This window comes from Mauremys reevesii, linkage group 2 (genome assembly GCF_016161935.1).
Source record: "Mauremys reevesii isolate NIE-2019 linkage group 2, ASM1616193v1, whole genome shotgun sequence".
Lineage (NCBI taxonomy): Eukaryota > Metazoa > Chordata > Testudines > Geoemydidae > Mauremys > Mauremys reevesii.
The window spans coordinates 207,760,004-207,771,375 of record NC_052624.1 but is presented as its reverse complement, the minus strand read 5'-3'; the positions used below and the strand labels follow the sequence as shown (position 1 = coordinate 207,771,375).

General features: G+C 39.9%; 1 protein-coding gene across 1 annotated transcript in view; it reads right to left on the bottom strand.

The window, feature by feature from the left end:
- Positions 1–666: 666 nt before the first annotated feature.
- Positions 667–11,372, bottom strand: part of RIOK3 (RIO kinase 3) — a 20,958-nt gene continuing 10,252 nt past the window's right edge. The window contains exons 8-13 of the mRNA XM_039521277.1: positions 7,701–7,889; positions 6,977–7,136; positions 4,610–4,690; positions 4,429–4,518; positions 3,892–3,999; positions 667–2,100 (exon numbers count right to left, since the gene is read on the bottom strand). Coding sequence (XP_039377211.1) covers positions 1,999–2,100; positions 3,892–3,999; positions 4,429–4,518; positions 4,610–4,690; positions 6,977–7,136; positions 7,701–7,889 — 730 coding nt within the window. The 3' untranslated portion in view covers positions 667–1,998. The remainder of the gene's footprint in view (positions 2,101–3,891; positions 4,000–4,428; positions 4,519–4,609; positions 4,691–6,976; positions 7,137–7,700; positions 7,890–11,372) is intronic.

Sequence of the window (11,372 nt, the reverse complement as noted above, 5' to 3'; positions counted from 1 at the left end):
TGCAATGGGAAAATCTTCTGGCTACCATGCACATGCGCGCGCACACACACACACACACACACACCCCTGATTGGAATGGACATGAACACCACATCTCAAAGAAGGTACGAGAAGGTGAGTAACTGTTTTTTCTGTATTGTAGTTTAAATGAATTACTTGAAGTTCTGTATTAATATGCTTAGTAAGGAATCTATTTGTCAAAAGACATTTCCTGAAACTTTTTTGGTGTCTGCATCATTGTAGACATAGTTGCTGACACCTATTTTGAAATAAAATTACCAAAATAATTGAAATTGGTGTGATTATATTGTGGTATTTTGATAAAATATGCAGATTTTCAAATAGTGTGCAGAATTAATTTTTTTGGTGCAGAATTGCCCCAGGAGTAATCAATGCTCTGGTTCTTATGAAAGAGAAGAGGCAGCTGGCAATAGTCACTAAACTGCTGGAAAAATCCAAGTTTAAGAGGTGAGATTACTCAAGGCTTCTTGGTGGTTGATGTAGCAGCCACCCGGTCATGGTGTTTTGTGTAATGATGCCGACACAGTTTAGTCCCATCTGGAACACTAGTTCCAAGTGATCTGTTGCTGACAAGGCTTTTAGGACTAACTCAAGTCACTGCAATGTCTCAACAACATACTACACAAGAATACAGCCACAAGAGCGCAAGTTTTTACTTCACCATTTATTTTCCAACAGGAAGAGCACTTGCACAGCACAGCACACTGTGAGAATGTCACACACTGCAACAATATATCTTGCCTGGTAACAAGTACCATTACAAAGGGCAATAAAATAAATATACAAAAAATGATTTAATCTTCAGGATTTTCTAATTCATACCACCCCATTCAATCAGCTCATCTTCTAAATGCATTGTTTCACAGAAATAAATCTTTTGACAGACTGTAATTCTAGTGAGGTCTAGACAGGTTAAAAAGTTTTATATATAAAATATATAAGAAACAAAAGATTAAATACTTTTTAGTCAAAATGTCAATGAAACGCATAAGCACTTTCTTGAGTTCTAATTTCTACTTCAGTAGGAGAAAAACCTCAACACATGTTCAACTTTATTTCTTGCCTCAGTTCCATTGTGTAATAAATCAATTGTGATAATCAGCTTTGGTTCTGTTAAGATTTCTAATTTGACTTTAGTTGAATCAGAAGTGTCCAAAGTACAACCCAGAGTTTCAATATAGGCTGAATGAAGAGGATCCATTTTGATTCAAGCTGTACTCTGAAGGATTTCTCTAGTAAAGATAAAGATGACAGCTATCTGCTCCATTTTATGTAAACTGAGCGCAGCCAGCAGGAGACCCTGACGTGTTGCCAACTCAGCCCCCTGGACAGTTCAGGCTTGCTCCCCACCATGTTGCATGCAATTATATTTAGACTGGCATCTTAAGCCATATTCCATTTACGTGAAGGGGAAAAAAAAAGTGATTTTAAAACAGGTGAAAGATGGTTATATTAAGAAATCAGATTTTTGTGACGGCTGTCCATAATAATTTAATTTTTGTTTGTTTGTTTTAAATGTGGAAAAATGGGCTACACCTATATTGTGTATAAACAGATATAGAATCTTAAACCAGATAGGATGATAGGGACTATTGCTCTTCCATACCATTTATACTGTAGCCACTACTAATCTGGAATCGTCAATTTAAAAAAAATTGAAGACATTTAAGCTCTAAATCATGCAAAATATGATTAACTCAGCTACAATAATCTAATGTAACTGAAAGGTTCGTTAAATCATCAGAACATTAGATGTGGTGACATTCTATTCTCACAGTGCCATTCTAAAATCCCAAGAGCCTGCCTTGCAGGCCAATGTAAAAAACACAAGCACCAGGGTACACTCATTGTGTTTTCCTTTTTGGCATTCCAAGACAACCACAGATTTCCTTGTCTTTGGAAGATGACATTTACCACTGCACTAACATGGTCAGAAGCAGCAAACTTGTTTCTTTTAAAGCAGTTATGCATTCAGTGCTATTCATTGTATATTATTGGTGGATCTCCATCACTTGAAAATGGTGACTTCTTTCCATGTTTCTGCACATGATCTTCATTCATTTTTTCCAAAGCTTCAATCTGTAAGATAGAAATAAATCCACTCTGAAGTTTTTATAAAAACTGGGCCTGTAAGCAAGTGCTTCAAAATATTGTGTTAAAACAGCTAGTTTACAGGAGTAAACTAGTTCACACATTATGATCCATTTCCTGAATATCTAACGCTCGCAATGGTTCAGCCACACCAGCTTTAATCAAGGGTGTGATATGCAAAGTTTAGGAGATTTTAAGAAGCATCTACCTTGAGCAAATTAATGGAACAGAAGTATATACAATGCTTTCAGGTTCAGGGACAGGGTTTTTTGAGGGGGGGGCGCGTCCCCCAGAGTCTAGACTGTGTCCAGATTTCCCCCAAAAGCACTTAAGTGTTAATTTTCTCAAGCCTAAAACACCACTGCTGTATCTCAACCCCCCCTGATGAGTGGTGGAGGAAGTTCCAGAGTAGCCTCATGCTGATGGGACAGCCCAGCCCACCCCTGATGTCAATGGTACTAGCAGAGCAGTAAATAAAGTCACAGTCAAGTGCTTTACATGATTAAAATAGTACAGTCCTATTCTGTTTTGGTCTGCAGCCTGTAAAGAGCTAGTGTGGGGCACTACTTTCTCCAATACTCATAGAAGAGAAGACAAAGAAATTAAGAGAAAAGAAGGAATGTAAATAGGGACCAGTGTGAAGCCCCACTAACAGCTTGGAAGTTATGGTTTGAAGCTTACAGAGGGGCTATCCAATTAGTCTTTGGAAGATCATATTGTGTAACAACATTCACTTATTAATGCACCTCTCCCTATTATGGCAAATCATAAAACAAAGGATTTTGTAGGAGAACGCCAAAACCATCTTACAACTCAATAAAGCATGGACACTTACCAGCATTTGACAGTGGAGAAAAACTGAAACACTGGTAGCAGTTCCCTAGAATGTTACATTGTGTCTTATTTCTCTCCTTCTTTAGCTGAGCACACTGGTAGCACACCCAGTCCAGGAGCTGATCAGAACTAAAATTTCTCACCCCCTACATGTTTCTACATTAATACAGAAATACACAGTTTTATGGCTGGGACCAGCATGGGTCTGCACTGCTAGGGCCTATCAGGACAACTCTCCAATGCTTTTCTACTACTAAGTGCCCTTTTACCTAGTAACTCAAGAATGCTTGAAGACATTAAACATCTATCTATATACACACATCCCCTCTCCCTGCTTAAGACATTTCCTGCTTAAAAACATCTCCCACTTAATCTGATATTTTTTAGAATGTAATTGATATGACATTAGGACACATTTAAAAGAAATGAGTTACAGCCAAAATTTAAAAAATAAATAAAATCAATCAATCGGGAAGTAAAATGTGGCTTTAGAAGTCTAATTTTAGGATCCTAACTTTTTGAGGATCGTAGCACATAAGCTTTATTTTTAGGTTCTAATCTTTTGCATTTAAAAATGACTGAAAATAAGCAATAAAAGTTATATCTTTTTTTAAACAGCTTCTTTGTCCTAGCGTGACCCCACTAGTATTTTTCTTAAAAAAAACCTTCATTCAGTGGTTTAAGAAACATTGTGACTTAATTAAAACGACCTCAGTTATATGTAAGATAACTGGTGTAATTTGTCTGTATCAGCTTCTGCTATTTCAACCTAGAAAAATCAGAATTTAAAAAGCTGGAGATTTACGTTTACTATAGTTTCACCAGCTATCCTAACAGGATTAGTCATAACAACTAAGAATGTTGAGGAAATAGGATTGTGGCTGGCTGCTAGCTAGCTGACCTTAATTTACTAGTATTAGGTATCACCCACAGAGAGAATCTTACCTCAGCTAGGAAATCAGCTTCATTGTCAGCTGCAATATTTAAACCTGAGACAGCATTGAAGAGCTCCCGTTCATTAAGTGCTTCTGATACACCTCCCTTCAGGAAGAACTGTTAAAAATGAAAGACTGTATTACAGTGTCTTTGTAATCAGAGTTTATAAAATAGTACACGCGGCGCATGTCACAAACTACAATTACTAATCAGATATGGAAGTAGCACTTAAATTTGACTCCGCTCCACCTTCTCCACCCCCGCCAAGACAACCAAGCAACATGATCCAAGAGCAGGTTTCAATTCTAGAAGCACCATTTTATTCCTCTCTAGTGCTGAATCTCACTCCAATATGGTCTTCCTGTATCTAAACACATCACTCAGTGTTTACAAGTGATCATTTCCAAAACTGAATTTGATGATTTTATCAACTTCATATATATTTAAAAGTCTGTTCCCTGTCCCCAGAAAAAGCCTTTTACATCAAAGTTTAAAAAAAAAAAAAAAAAGCAAGCAAGCAGAGGTCACTAACTGCAGAACCCCTACCTGTGAAACATTCCTGCAGTCTCTGAACAAAAACTCAAGTCCATGAGGATGGGTTGGCTCCACAGATTGACTTACATCAATTAACCAGACCTAAAGTAAACAGAGAAATGTACTGGTTCACAGTGCATACAGACACTCAACATTAAATACGCCTTTTTTTCTACTTTAAGAATATGCTCACCTTTCCCTCATGCCATAGCATGTTGTACTCACTCAGATCAGCATGAACAAGTGAGCACTCTTTATATAACTGTTGCATCATCTGCGAGAGGTAAGAAAAATGAACAATTAAGCAAAGAATACTTGTTTGGGTGGTAATCAGTCAGCACTGTTTGTACATCCAGGGTAGAGCAAAGCATTTTTTCCATCCAACTAGTAGTCACATTTCAAGTTTACATGCAGTTGGCTAATGTGAGGAATTGTGACTTCACATCTTTTATTCCTGTTAAATAGAAACTAAATGTTCAGAATTTCAAGGAAAACAGTTATGCTAAAGAAAAACATCAAGACTTGTGAACTTATCTGAACTCCGTCAACCAGTCCAACTGCAGTAGACAGATAGGCATGTTTAGACAACTTTTTTACCTCATCCTCTATCGAACAGATAAGCACTCACTGATGACTTTTCACCCAGAGTCATGACATTAGAAATTACACAAAATGAATTAAAGTTGAACTTCAACAGTGAGAGAGTCCAAATACTTCAACACTAAGTAGGAGAAACACACCTCTAGATTCAATCTTACATTGTTCATTCTGGGTTTATGAATCTGCATTATATCTGCAGAATGTCAACTGAGTTCCTTTGAGCAAGGACCTCATCTTCCTTTGAACAGTGCCCAACACCGACTAAATTCAGTTTAAACGACATATGTGTAGCTCCACAAGTTTCAGGGTTTAACTGCAAGGAATCTTTAGTTTCTACCTAGCTTTTCTCACTATGACTACAGAAAAACAAGTCATAAGAGTGATTTGAGTGTACGTACACACAGCTGATAAAATATTTTATCCAGCTGAAGTGGGGAATAAGCAATTAAGTATTTACAATTGCAGGTCAAGGGCTATAATTTTATTCTTTAGCACTCACACTGATGGGTATATATCAGACTGGTTGAGACAGTTAAAGGGCTTTAGAGTAAAGTCCTCCATGTTTTGTTTTTTTAAAACCAGAATAACTTTCATCCCACCTTAGTTACCCTCACACTTCCCTCTCACCCACCAAACAAATCAGCAAGACAGTTTGGTTAATGGAGCTACTTAAATGTTACTTAGCAAAGGTACATTAGAGAGATTAAAAATGATAATACAAGTATTCATACAGGACCAGACGAATTCAGCAGAGACACTCACTAGATCACTAATATTCTTTACTCCTAAGGGAATTCTGCACCAAAAAATTAAAAATTCTGTGCACAATATTTTAAAATTTGTCAAATTGTATTTGTCAAAAAATAAACGTGGAAGCTCTAGCATGGTGTGGATAGGCAGGCAGGCTCAACCTGGCAAGATCCAAGTGTGGAGGGGCTTAGTGTGTGCGGGGGATCCAGTTGTGGGGTGAGAGGGCTCTATGTGGTACAATCTGGATGCACAGGAGCTTGCTGGTGGGTTCTGAGTGCAGGGGCAATGGGACTCTGAACAGGGGGTCCAGGTGAAGGTGGTTGGGGCTCGGCAGGATTGTCTGGGTGCAGAGTGGAGGGTCTGGATGTAGGGGGGTGAGGCTCAGCAGGGTGGAAGTGCCAAATGCACAGAGGTTGGGCAGATTGCCGGGGGGGGGGGGGGGGAAACAGTTCCCTGTAGTGATCCCCTCCCCAGCACTGAGAAGCGATGGGGGCAGGAGCGGGGAGGGGGAAAAGCTTCGTGCAGCCAGGAGAGGTTTCTGGGGATGGGTCTGACCCAGCACTGGCTCCTTGCAGGGGAAGAACAAGTCCCATCTTCTCCTGCTCCCAGCCTAGTGAGGAGTAGCATCTGAGCCCAGCACAGGGTAGGAGCCACCAGCCAGAATGTCCCTAGCCTCCCTCCCCTGTGGCGATTACCTCTCCACCAGTTGCTCCGGGCACGTGAAATGACGTGCTTACACTGCTAGGGAGGGGCACATGACCGCTCTTGTGGCTTCCCTTTGCTTTCCCGTCAGAAAGTCTTTTTTTTGCAGGGAAGCAAAGAATCTGCAGGGGACATGAATTCTGCGTACACATGGTGGCGCGGAATTCTCCTCGGAATAATTCTTCCAAAACCTGGGACCTTTGACCTGGAATAGCAGTTTTCTACCAACCGCCAGTTTGCCACCACTCAGCATTAAGTTTGTTTTCTATCCAAGTTAATTCCAAGTCTTATTTTTCCTCTCATGCATCATTTCTGATTTATCCTCATTTATTCATATGCCCCAAAATATACCTATTGCAAAACATTGCTGATATGGAGGTCCAGAGGTTTTATATATTGTGAAGAATATACACACACACACACACACACACACACACACTTGTCATCTATACTACTCTCCCAGGAATTGTTACCAGAATGTTGGGTAAAGACATCAGCATAATCTTACATGAAGAATTTGATAGTAGGCCTTTTTCATGTCTTCACTACTGAGTTTTACTTCCTTCAGTTTAGGAGCTGGAACTTGATCCTGGCCAATGAAAGACATGACCAGGATGTGTTTCTTAAGCATAACCACTTGTGGACAAGGGATTCCTGCTTTCTGCATTCTGTAGATCAGAAGATAGATATTATTGCAAGAGTAAGTCAAAAATTCATGCTAGCTCTTCTCTGGTGCGAAAACATTTTTTCAAGCTTATTCTGGATCAATGTAGTAATTCACATAGAATATACATAAAAGCATTGGAAGCCATACAGTGGATTCCAAAAACATTATGCCTTGAAGGCTACAAACCTTTTGGTTTCATTTTAGATTGTAATTTTCAGAGGTAAACGCTAGTGGCTTCAAAGACTTGATTACAATAGAGGTCTGGCAACAATTTAAAATGACCAACAGACACTTTTACTTGAAAGATTTCCCAATCTACAAAATACACGTGCTCAGTTATACAATCCTGAGCTTGAAAGCATATAGGGAATAAGGAAGGACTGAACATTTGTAGTATCTCAACTGTATGAATTAAAATGATATGTAATAAGATGTGAGAGTTGGAGCACACATGTGCATCAAGGCCCCCACATCAAAGTAGGACTTTACAGTGATGTAGCAAAGCTTCCTTGAAAAATAGGGGGGAAAAGGTCAGACACTAATACCAATTATACTGGTTTTGTACCTTGTTAGATTGTGCATTTCTTTCTCTGCCCACATACGGATAACCTTCCGTGGATTCAGTTTACTGAAGCGATCTTTAAACCTGTAGTCATCCTTAATATATTTGTCACGGTTCTTGAATTCATTAAGGGTAGTTTTAAATACCTTTAAGGCACATTCTGGAGGTACAGCTTTATCATCCTCATCCGTTCTTATGATTGAAAAAAAAAAAAAACCAACATAGAACAAAAATTAAATGTTGAATCTACTTCTAGGTCTCTAGCACAATCAACTGAGTTTGTTTGTTTCCAGTAGCTGCTTTAGGCGGTCAATGGTGAGGGGCGGCACGTCCGCCTCTTTGGCGGCGGGTCCCTCACTCCCTCTCGGAGCGAAGGACCAGCCGCCGAATTGCCGCTGAAGACTGAAGTGGCGGTAGAGCTCCCACAGATCGCAACTCCCCCTCTCCCCCCGCTTTTCTTTTTGCTGCTTGGGGCAGCAAAAATCCTGGAGCCGGCCTTGTTTGTTTCTAAAAAAGGTGTTTTAAGATCATGCAGAAACAAAACACTGAATATAATGTTGAAGTTAAGTCCATGAAAAGACTGCAGAGTTCCCTGGCTAAACTTGGTTCTTAAACCAATTCTAGTATTAATAGCTTGTGAAGGACTTCAATTATGAAGACCAAAAGTTTATCAAGTAGGCTTATTATCCATTTCTAGAATGAAATGGAACTGATACAGTTTAAATATTACTTGGTTAAATGCAACCTCTGTAACAGGTGAAATGTGGAAATCATTGTATGTCCAATCACTCAATAGCCCCTTTTTTACAGTTTACTTTCTTCCCTCTGTTGATGTTTGTCTGTACAGTGGACAGAGTTGAAACCCAGGTTAAGATTTTAACTCCACTTTTACATAACATTTTATGACAATTATGGAGCTATCTATAATAATTTATGAATACGGTAGGCCTGGTTATTGGGATGATGTTTACTATATGAATATATTTCTTATATACATATATTGGTTTATTCTGGAACACAGGGAGGAAGGAGAAGGATGGCTCAAGATACCTACTTATCAGCAAACATTTAAGAGTTAAGGGACAATGCCAGAACAATTAGCTTTCCTGGTTCTGTCTCCAGTCAGCCTATGAAACTGGTTTGAAAAGGAAAGGCCAAACCCCAGATGCAGGAGAACAAAGAACTCTAGCAGGGTTAAAGGCCAGTTCAGGCACCTGTAAGAACCTATGACTGCCTACATCACCATCAGGAATTGTAGCACTTTATGTTAGGGTATGGCTACACTTACGGTTTGCAGCGCTAGTAGTTTGCAGCGCTGGTCATCCAGCTGTGTAAGGACAGCACTGGTGTGTGGCCACACTCACAGCTACCAGCGCTGGTGTGTGGCCACATTTGCAGCATTTGCAGCGCTGTTGGGAGTGATGCATTATGGGCAGCTATCCCAGCGTTCAAGTGGCCGCAACATGCTTTTTAAAAGAGGGGTGTCGAGTGGGGTCTAGTGTGACAGGGAGCGGGGGGAGAAAGAGAGGGGATTTTTGGAGCCAACACTGTGTGTTTAGCTTCCTGCCTTGAAAAATCAGAACACGTTTCTGACCCCTTACTCTTAATTCTTAATTGCAAACAGCCTGCAGCCAACACGACTCCCCGCTGTTTCATTCACTCCCTGACTGCCTCTCATTTGATTGTTTACAGCCAGGGACAGATGATCACAGCAAACAGGAGCTCTGTTTGTTTTTTAGATAAGCAGCAGCAGCAACGTTCATAACAAAACAAAGAGAGGCTGCATAACAAAACAAAGAGAGTAATTTATAAAAGCATTCTGGGATACATCCTTATACCCTGGAGGCCAATCACAGCGCTGGTGTGTGGCCACACTTGATGACCAGCGCTGGAATCCTTATTCCCCATGCTGAGTGAGGTGTACGGCCAGCGCTGCAGCCAGGGAGTTGCAGCGCTGGAAGTGCCCTGCAGGTGTGGCCACTTACTAACTGCAGCGCTGGTGGAGGCTTTCCAGCGCTGCAACTCGCCAGTGTAGCCATACTCTAAGAGACCTAATTGTTGATGTCAGTTTTAAAATCCTCTAACACTTTCTTTCTCTTGCTAAATAAAAACAATTGTTTTAAGAAGACTGTTTGGTCACTCTTCCACTTGCTCCCAAAGGGAAGAAATGCAGATGTCTAGCTGGACCTGCTGGGTTAAATAAGTGGTTGACACAGACCAAGTACTGCACCCAGATCCCAGCCTGAGTGGGATAATGGCAAGAAAAAAAAAAAAAAAAGACAGGTAAGGGCATGAGGCCTAACACTGAAGGGGGGCCCAAAACAAGGACACATATACAAGCCTATGAAGGTTTATACTTAAAGTTTTATGTTAATTTTCTAGGCTATTTTTGGAGAAGGAAAATATCAGGGATTTTTTTTTTAAATGTACTTTTTGGCTTTTTACAATTAATCATTTTATATATATAAAACTTCAACTAAGGCTGTAAAAGGTGAAACAGGTAACTGGTAAGCATTAGGCTTACCAGTTAACCAACCTTAACCGTTAACCCCAGTGAGGCCCCTGAGAACTACCTCGGTTAACCGTTAACTGATCATCATTTAACTGGTTAACTTTTTTAACTGCTATTTACATCCTTTACTTCAGGGACAATGATATTGTAAATACACATAAAAATCTCAGAATTCAAAAACCCAGACCGCTCAAGTGTTTTGCTGCTTCTTCCCATTTTCGTATCATCTCACCATTAAGGCCAGTGTTAGTAACTGATCACCACTCTGTGTTAGCAACTCGTCACACCTGACATTCACTACCCCTCACATACTGCTGTCATGATATTTATTTAAAAGGTGATGTGATTATATCGTTTGAAATCTACCACCACAATGGTCATTAATGTTGCTGTGAAATGTGTGCAACAACTTTGTAGGTGAAATTATGGATATTCTCTGATATACCCTGAAGACTAAACAGACAAGAATGACAAAAACAGGTTTCTTCTATACAAAACGGAAAGAAAATATGGAGGCAGATACCCTGTCTAGGAAAGAGGGCTCTATGTATTAACACTATATAAGGACACATTGATATCATGCTTTACAGTCTTTGTCCAAACAAAAGGGAGAAACAGGTTTTACCCAGACAGGAGGGAAGGCAGCAATCTACCTGACTCCAATGAATTAAATTAAGCCAGGTGCGACTAAATACAATGGAAGATGTATTTACATAGAAATCAGCAGGGTGATGGGAAGAGAAGAACAGCATGAAGTCATTCTGCTGCTTGAAACAAGGTCATTGAACTTCGAGAAATATAAGCAAAGACAGAAGCCATCTTTCACATCCATTACTAGACAGACAAGGAAAAAGAGCTGTTGGAAGCTGAGAAAGATGGGTCCTTCAACCAAGGGGGCAGGGATTAAAGTCTCTGGAAAAACTGAATATATAGGAGAGAGACCTGCTTAAGCAAAACCAGCATTTTGTACTTTTGTGGAAGGTCCTGACTGAGGGAAAGTCAGCCAGGGCTGGGAAGAAGGAAGACTGGTGATAGACACCATCTTGAACAAAGCCTGTATACCTTGTTAGACTAAATTTTAGACTTGTAGATGCATTTTTACCCACTTGTATTTGCTTAAAACTACCTCTGTTTTTATTTCTTTTACTTGGCATCATTCAGCC